Consider the following 9,803-nt stretch of genomic DNA (forward strand, 5'->3'; position numbering starts at 1 on the left):
GTAAAAGGATTTTATTATGATTAAATATTTAATCCTCCATTGGGTAATAGTCCCTTATTTGGCGAAAGTTGGTGTATATTGTATTACCGGTAATGTCGAAATCATTATCATTTGGTCCATCAACAATGTAAGAATGTTGTAAATAAGAAAACCTGTTACATATTTACAGAATATAAGTTATTTGTCCTTGGATATTACAAACAGAATTTACTGTCAAGGTGGGAGAGGAACTTTAATTAAATAAAGTAGCTTTGTTCGCCAATGATGGGTTAAAGATAACACCGAGCAATAATTGCATATTTTTTTATTTAAAAAAATATTAATACACTATATGTATGTAAGAACAACTATTATACATTTAAAATTCAGAAAAAAATGGATCCATATTGTCTTAATAAATTAAGAGGCAATCATGTTGTTTCTGTGCTGTTTAAAACAATGTTCAGTCGCCATTGGCTATCCTTCAACCAATTTCTGTATTTTAGCCGTAGGTTCATCTAATGTTTTATCACAATTTTCAAGTAATACACAGTTGTTCTGGGTTGACATTGTACATATGGTATTTGAAGTTAAACTATTATTGACATCTATTTTCTTTGAAGTACAATTAATTAATGGAGTATCTGGTTGTGGATTTGACATATTACTGGTAATTAATGAACTATCACTGGTATTATTTTGTGATGAATTTGAGTCAAATTTTGCACAGTCATCATCTTCAATTTTGATGCCTTTTTTATCAAGAATTTGATCACTATGTGATTCTATTTTTGCTGCTATTGGTTCTTGTGATTTCTCCTGAGATTTATTTGCTGGTGCCGTAGCTTCTTTTTCTAATTTTATTTTAACATCTTTTTTAATGTCTCTCTTCTGATCTGCCATCAATGCTTCATCCACAATTATTTTTGGACATTTTTTCTCGGATTTAACTGTGTGAATCGATTTTAGATTTACGACCGGTTTTTCAAATTCAGGAATGATGATACTAAGTTTTTCACACAGACCACAAATTACTCTATCAATGTATGTGTTGATTTTTAGATCACATTTCTTATCATGTTTAGTAGTCTGTAAGTTAACAATGACCAACTTGCCACCATTTTTCCTGGCACTGAGTGGCAGGTTACCGCATGGTATGATTTGTAGAGATGTTCCCAGACACAGACTCAGATCTGCTTTCCTGTAAATAATACTTCATCTATTTAAATACGGTAAGTCAAGTATTCAATATTTAATGGACAAAATTTGTTTGGTGGAAACTGGACAGTTACATGTCCCTGGCTCAGATGGCGGTATATGTTGAGTAAGAAATATTACGCATGCCTTTTGGGTGACTTCAAGATTATTGCGACCTTTCGTCCCTTTCACATAACAGGGAGAGTGACCAAAAGGTTGTGACAAGGAGTATGGATGCTTGCCCCAGTTTGTGGGTTTTCTCTGGGTATTTCAGTTTTCTTTCATTTTTAAAAGACCCATGTGTGCATGTGAATTGTTGAAATAAAAAAACATTTTAGTCCTGATATGACCTAGTTATCTCTCTTCCCACTTCCCACATTTTGTGTGGCCTTTACCTTCCCCTTTCAGTTATCTTTCCACCCATATGATTTAAACACAGATCCTATTTCATTTTGTTTTTTATAGTTCAAAATTTCGTTCCACTAGGATCTGGAAGAGTTGTTATATAATCCACTTTCTGGATGATGTGAGGGATTAGCCTATGAAGCATGGAACTGTGGATAAACCACTAGAAACGTCAACACTGAGTGGTTAATCAATTATGTGACGTTATAGGGTCAAAAGCCACTCGTATGACACTTGAAGCGACCTTCCACTACATCTGGTCAGATCTTCATCGAAAGTATAAAAAAGCGAAACAAAATATAGATCTGTATTTTAATCCGATTGTCTTTCTGCCCAAGTTTTGTATAAATTATTTGGCAGTACTTACGCTGAATGTTTATCTGCTAAAGTTAAATCATGATCAGGTAGAGCATCTTCCCAATCTAATATAGCATCATGTAGATGACCCCTGAAACATACATGTAAACCATATATTAAAGATGCATTATGTAAGATTTTGATAAAGAGCTGACAGTTCTTGCTATAATAGTTAAAAATAGATGATGAAAGGGGAATATACAGAATATTTCAACCAAATTAAATCATTCTGAGTGAAACTATGGTCATTTGAAGAATAGTGTAGTCTTGATTGTCAATGATACCTTTATGATAATAAACAAAGTCTTGATTATCCATTTTTTAATTAAGATTCTTAACTGATGATCATGTTTAAATCCGTTGAAAATCACAACCAATCAAGAAAGTTGATTATGGGCTTGGCATGTGGATAAATGTCTAACTGATGATTTATATAATGTTTGAGGCCAAGCAAAATATCTGCTATAGGCAGATTTAGCTCTTACATAATGCATCTTTTAATAATATTAACAGACTAGTTATCTCCCATAAGAACAAATTAGTCACAAAAGCAGGCCCTGTATGGTTTTAATTAGAGAGCAGCATGTAATAATCCATGTTCCTGAACAGGGCCTATTTTAACGTGCCTACAGACACGGACGTGCCTCGAAATGAAAAATCCGTGCTTGGAGAATCTAAAATTCATGCTTTGAAAAGATGAATTCATGGTATGTGAATCTGAAAAATTTCATGAGGAAATTTAGCAAGTGTGTCATTAACAATCATTGTGATCATCAATCAATGCGTTTTGTTTCGATTCAATTTCGTGGATTGTATGTAAATGTCGAAAAATAAAGCTGTTGTTGACGCAAGTAGTCAGCTGCATGTTACAGTAAAGGTTCGTCTGCTTTTGGGCGTTTCTTTGGAATGCTAATGATACCGATACGCAGCTATAAATACAAATGTCAATAGTATGCAAATTTTAATTTAGGCCTCAATTTTTGACCGTTTTAGATGTTGAGGATCAAAATATCTTGGTTGAATTCGATTTTGGTGCATCTGCTTGGATTATTTCCTTACATACACAGAGTGTAACAAAATTTGTGAGCTTTATATTGTGATGAATTGAGAACACGGGAGCAAGAATCATGTCGATAATCAGCATTCCGCGACCTTCTGTTCCGGAGTTAAGCCCCCTCGAAAACCTTGTGGCAGCGACAGGGGCTTGCGTTTTAACCGTGTTTTATTTTTTCACATTTGATGTGAAGTATTTGGGGTCATGAGGCGACAAACCCCATCGAGTTACCAAACTTTGCCAAAAACCTAGGCATTGGGACAATGAGAGGTTGAGACCTATCGATTTTCCCTGTTCCCTATCCATATCTTACAGAATCTCGGCGTATCGTGTATGCCAACCGCTTGTTTTGTTATAGAAGTGTAAGCGTGGTACTTCTGGTGAGCCTTTGTTTTGGTCACAACTAATTGGTCACGATTTCAGAAGGTTTATTCCAACACATTAGAGCTAATAACGGTGATGAAGAAGCTAAATTGAGCTACCATGTTCTGTGTTGAAAATCGTGAGTCACATTTTGGAAATTTTGTTGGAACCCAAAGGGGGGAAACCCAATCAAAAAACTTCCATCTCCGGAAACCGTGCTTCGTCAATAAAACCTTAAAATAGCTAAGCCCTGTTCCTGAAGCAATGACTGCAAGTTTTACAACATCTGGACGTTGCTAGATTACTTCACAATTCTCAAACTTATAGCTACGTTATCTACAGACACGTGAACAGCAGCGTTCAATCAGAGGTTGTGACATAGTGATCCCCAAGGAAACTTTGACATTGAACGAACCTTGAACTTTGCAACTCGATTATCACAGGTCAACATTTTAGCTTCAAAGTGCGAGACTTGGTAATCACGACGATCGAGGAATCTGATAGGCTCACAAGCTGGACTTGTACCCAATCGAAATTAGTGCTGAAATATGCAGGGTATTACGTGAAGGCCTTGATAAGATGTACATAGTTAAAGCGAGATCAAGTCTTCTATGGAAGATGGTAATAATAAAGCTGTAATATCCCACTTTAAGTGATAGTTTGCTAAATATTAAATAAGTGTACGTACCTACATACACCTCTGGCTTTCTGTTGTCTACATTGTTCACCTGTTGGCTTTAAACCCATTGTAGGACTACATTTATTATTAATATACTGAAAACAAATACAATCTATTATTGTACAAGGCCTGGATGAAAAGTTCTAAGTCTATCTGTGAAAACCCTATACAAAGTCGATGGTTTCTATATATTTTTCTACATAGTCCCCTTCAAGGTGTCCATTTCCAGTGATTTCAGTGGATAAGTTCACAAGATGGTCTTGTACGAAGACAATAATAACACTACATTTGTTGTTCTTGTGTCTATGATTCATTCAATGATTGTACCCGCTGGTGGCAAAAGTTTGTTTCAACCCAATTGATCTATCATTTTCAGGCTTAGAACTTTTCAACCAGCCCTCGTACCAACAAGAATAATGAACAAATTTTAAATGGACCAATTTTACTGGTCAAAATGTATTTAATTGTAATATTCACAACCAGAATTTATGACATGTGCACATATCCAAAATTAATGGACATTGCTCATTTTGCCAGATTTCTTGATTGATTACAGAGAGAAAGTGTTCAGGGACAGTGGCTGTTACTAGCACAAAACTGATTTGCGAGTCTGATTTTCTGGATTTCAATGGGGTTCCTCTTCTTCACCAAGTTTGAAAAACATATCTCAAAAATTCTGACTAACAGAGTGTTTTCAAATTTTTAGTGACAGGTGCAGTAACTCTGGCATCGCCTTTTTGGGAGTTGTCCCTGGCTTTTTGCAACAGCCAATGAGTCTCTTAGCAGCATATTTTGTAATAGGCACATAGTGTAAAATTGATGATAGGCTTTGCACTCAGTTCCCGAAATCAACAGCATGATATCATAATATAACTTGGACTGTTTGGTTCTTATGAAAACTATATGATACTTACCTTGGTATGACATTTATCACAGGTTTGAACAAACATATTACCATGAGGTTCAGATAGACGATTTACTGGTAAACCTGATCGTACATGTAAACCATCAACATTTTGACTGATAACATACTTCACAATTCCTTTTACAAATAAATTACATTAAATAATCAGCAACAATTGACAACTATAATCATGTAAAATTGTTGTAAAATAGCATATTGGGATAGTCATGCACAAATGCATGCTGTCAACACACCATGAACCACGTGTGTTGGTGAAAGATGTTTCACTTATAAAAGAATGAATATCTTGAATCATGACATGTGTTGTTTTCTTTCTCACTCATTTATTTTAGTAACATCGAAATATATGTGAAATTTTTTTACATCATTGCCCTTAAAGCTATTTACATAACTGTGACCAGTTTATTCATGTGCCACCTCTAAAACATACAATCCCCGGTTGAACGTGGCAAGGAGTAGGGTCGTCTGTCCATCCTCGTGGGTTTACTCCGGTTTCCTCCCACTGCTAAAGACCCCTACGCGCAAGCAAATTATGTAAATAAAATTAAACCATATGTTAGTCCCGAAATGACCTAGTTTGTGTCGAGTGGACGTTAAACCCCATTTCTCTCTCTCTCTCTAAAACATACTACACCTATAAATAACCCCTGTCTGCGAACCAGAAAATCCTCCACATAATTGATATTCTATGGAATTTACCTCCCTTGGGCATCCTAAGTTCAATGAGTAATATTGAATTTCTGGGTAAAAAAAACACCTCAAGATCACCACAGACAATGCTGTAATGAAAATGATGTCATAAACCTGACAGATTTCAACATAATTATTGTAATACTAACCAGCATTTTCCAGTGCAACTAATGCCATATGAGTTTTAGTTGGTCTTGCAGATTCAAATGTTATATCAATTTTTGGAGTTTCTCCCTTTTCTTCAAGCGTCCATACTCCTACAAAGAAAAATAAAAGAATTGTGGAACTGTAACCAAGGCCTGGGTTATTGATGATCAATTACATAAAGTTCGCATAAATAATCTTACAAATTAGTTTTTATTATTTTTCATGTGGATTATACCATGTCTAAATTTGGCCAAGAACATTTGAAGAACTTATACATGCTACAGATTATTATCTAATTCATCCAATTATTCCACAGGAGGCCTGGGATAATGAATTTAGAGGCCTACCTGACAAATTGTCCGAGACTAATAATCAGTATATATGACATTTTAACATTGCGTTGGACCTTTAATAAATATCATTTAAAAAATAAAACAAGAAAAAAACAAATCTGGGTCTGACAAAAGGACAAGGCACCAGAGAGATTATGCCTGACAAAGGCTCAATTTGTGCCTGAAAATGTCTGCGACAGGTGCCTTATTTTCAGGCTTGCTACATCAATAGCTCCATCAGTAACTTGGGCACGACTTTGATGCATACATTTAAGTATATCTGTTTCATAACTTTTAGTTACTTTAGTAACAGTGTCTGATCGGACTCATCCTCTGATCAGACACTGTTACTAAAGTAACGCGTCCAATCAGACACCATTACAAAAGTAACTATACATATCTATATGGTTTAAGAAATCATGTCAAAAATGACATAGGCCTAATTTGTTACCTTTTGGTCCCCTAAAGTCTGGTATACCAGCAGATGTGCTAATACCAGCTCCTGTGTGTACCACAAGATGTTGACAAGCCTTCACCATGTCCACTAGTTGCTGTATTTTATTTTCTACTGTTTCATCATCATCAAATAGTTCTGGTAAACCACATTTACCTTTACTAGCATACTCTGATAACCCAGTTGCATAATTTACAGACATTCTAGCTGACCAATCTATCTCACTTGTGGAAAAAAAAAAGGTAAAATTGAAAAATATTTAAAATTAAACATTTCTTCAGAATAAATTCAATGTTAAAGTTAAAAGTTAAACCTTCCAATTTATCTACACTTTTGACCATATATCATATACACGAAATTGTAAGCATTATTATTCCTATGATGCCTTCATGACACCATGCCTTGTGAATTTGGTTCTTGCTTGATTATTTTGGTTTTTGAATGGTCCCTAGCCTATTCGTTATATTTTCATAATTTTGTGTTCTCTTGTAGAGTATATTTCTTTTAAAAATAAACCCTTTAAGCTTAATTCATGGTTTTGGGTTTAAATTTCATTCATCATGAAATCAACAAGATAGTTTACTTACCATGCAATTAAATACTATCAAATTACTATGATCAACATATCTCAAAATATGAACAAAGAACCAAAACAAATTATTGTTATTAACCGGAAGATCTACTTTCATTTAATCCCATTCTTTTAAACTTCATTACAAAAGAGTTCATAAAAATGTTCATTTACAGCCACCTCTTTACTTTTAAGAATAAAAACATCATTAAAACTACATAGCAAATTAGAAATAATGCATATATATATTATTTCCTATGTGATTTTAATGTTTTCAAATACTGATAAACCAAATTAGAAGCAACAAAACAGATTTATTGTCATGGGGAGATAACTGAAACGTTAAACAGAGTTCTTTCCCCTAAAGCACTACACCGAGGAAATAATCGAACAGAATTATGGAGTAAACTCGACAACTGGAACTTTTCTCCGCCCGTCGATTCGTTCATCCTTCCTTCCAGGTTTTTGTTTCTGGGGAATACCTCATAAATTATTGAATAAATTTCACGAATTTAATAATTTTTGTGTTGTCAAACATTGTGGCCTGGATCCTTCGGTTTCCCCTCACTAGACCTACTTTAGAACAAAGTCCCCTGCGCGCATAGGAATTATTGAAATTCTACATCTTTCTGTCACCAACAGTCCTATTTAACGGTGTCATAAATGAAATCAAATATGGTTTAACGTGCTACTGTTTTGCACCAACGGTCGGGGAGCCACGGTGGCTAGGTGGTTAAGGCGCTGGCTCGCTAGCCTGGAGGTCGGGTGTTCGATCCCTGCATTGGCCGAAAAAGTTCATCCTTTCTAGCTCTACACAACTGCGTACACGAGACCATTTCCTCAGTTATTGTTTGTTTCTACCATTCTCATATAGCCCACCAAGTATTAAAATAGCTTTATTTGGGGTTCACGATGATAGGGCCTACCATTCACAAATACACCCTGTGTATCCCAATGTATTGCTTTTCAATTATAAGGCTATTTTTTCAATTTACTCCCATTTGATAAATGTTGTTTAATTTGTCCTTTTCCGTATAATGCTACGTGTACAGGTCTGAACGGGAAAGGCGGTGGTGGTGGTGGTGGGGGGGGGGGGGGACAAAGCAAATCAAAATCAAACCGCACTACTGGGCAATTATAATAGAAAAGGCTATAGATATCATGACCACCCTGCTACTTGTTTTGCTACAGTACGGCAAATTTGGCAGAATCGCCCTGAAATCTATTTTTGGCCAATATTGCTGTCTACAATACACAGTTCGGGAGATGAAGTCCTTCCAGATTCCCATGTAATGCGCATGTCGTATTGTTAGTGTACCTACATGTGTAAGTATATCTCGCTAGCCTGGAGGTCGGGTGTTCGATCCCTGCATTTGCCGAGAAAGTTCATCCAGATTTTCCGGCGTGGTTTCCCCTTGTCAGTGATGCAGGACGGAGGGCCTGACAAGGACAGCTGTCTAGTCGTTCGGATGGGACGAAAAACCGAGGTCCCGTGTACAAATTGGCGTGCACATAAAAGATCCCCTAACAGTTGGAATTCGATATAAGAGTAGGCCGTAGCGCCGCTGCCCGGGCAAAATTGCCCTCATAGCACACTGTATGGCGCATGCCCGTCTTCATTAGCCCAGTTTAGGAGCAAAACAGTAGGACGTTAAACCCCATTTCATTTCATTTTGTAAGTATATTAAAGGGATAGGAAAAATAAAGAGAGAGATAGAGGGAAATGGGGTTTAACGTCCACTCGACACAAAGTAGGTCATTTCGAGACTAACACATGGTTCAATTTTATTTCCACAAATCGCTTGCGCGTAGGGGTCTTTAGCAGTTGGAGGAAACTGGAGAAAACCCACGAGGTTGGACAGGCGACCCTATTCCTTGTCACGTACAACCGGGGAATCGAAACAACGCTAGTTGACTTAAATACAGACCTTATGATACAGCACTGCTAACCATTCGGACGGCCCCCCCCCCCCCAACTCCAACCCCTTGAAAAAATACAGTCATGGAAAGACTTGCACACTGAGTGATATAAGTGTCGCACTGGACACTGTCCGCTTTTCCCGAGTATGTTGAAGGAGCTAAATCGCTATTCTCTGGCACCTAGAAATGGACAAAATTGGGTAACGACGCATAAAATAATGTAATAATAATGTAATATATGAATGTATATACACTAATTTACATTCAACCTCTTCTCATTTTTCCATAATTTCTAATCAGTTATGTTCGGCGAAATACACGAAGAGTCCGAATTGAATGGCAGTCTTTGGTATCTGGTTTTTCCAGTCTACACCGGTAGTATTCTCCTACATGGGATATGTTTAGCCTCGTTCATTCTGGCACACGTTTCATGTGTCAATTTTAATTTTTTTTATTTTTTCTGTAATATTGGATATCAGAAGTCCAACGTTTCACGGTAAGATAACAACGTCAATATTGATTTAAATTGACCAATAAATCGTGTTTGCAATGTCGAAGACTGTGGATGATATTGAGTTAAAGACTTGGCTCCTTGTAGGACAGAATAAAATATAGAAAAAATATAAGTTTATTTTTATTAACGGTCTATAATAACGTGTTTAATTGCGTCAAAGACAGTAATAACATGTTTAATTTTGTCAAAGAGAATAATAACGTGTTTAATTGCGTC

The 9,803-nt window shown here is 36.2% G+C and overlaps 1 protein-coding gene across 1 annotated transcript; it reads right to left on the reverse strand.

Annotated features, from left to right (window-relative positions):
- Nucleotides 1-309: 309 nt before the first annotated feature.
- On the reverse strand, nt 310-7,903 carry LOC126817519 (NAD-dependent protein deacylase sirtuin-6). Its single transcript, XM_050544536.2, has 7 exons — nt 7,170-7,903; nt 6,580-6,806; nt 5,799-5,906; nt 4,949-5,076; nt 4,044-4,129; nt 1,949-2,029; nt 310-1,180 (listed from the first exon to the last, which is right to left on the reverse strand). The coding sequence occupies exons 2-7, from the start codon at nt 6,782-6,784 to the stop codon at nt 457-459; spliced, it is 1,332 nt and encodes a 443-aa protein (XP_050400493.2). The 5' UTR covers nt 6,785-6,806; nt 7,170-7,903; the 3' UTR covers nt 310-456.
- Nucleotides 7,904-9,803: the final 1,900 nt, after the last annotated feature.

The sequence above is a fragment of the Patella vulgata genome, chromosome 4 (genome assembly GCF_932274485.2).
Source record: "Patella vulgata chromosome 4, xgPatVulg1.2, whole genome shotgun sequence".
Taxonomy (NCBI): Eukaryota; Metazoa; Mollusca; class Gastropoda; family Patellidae; genus Patella; species Patella vulgata.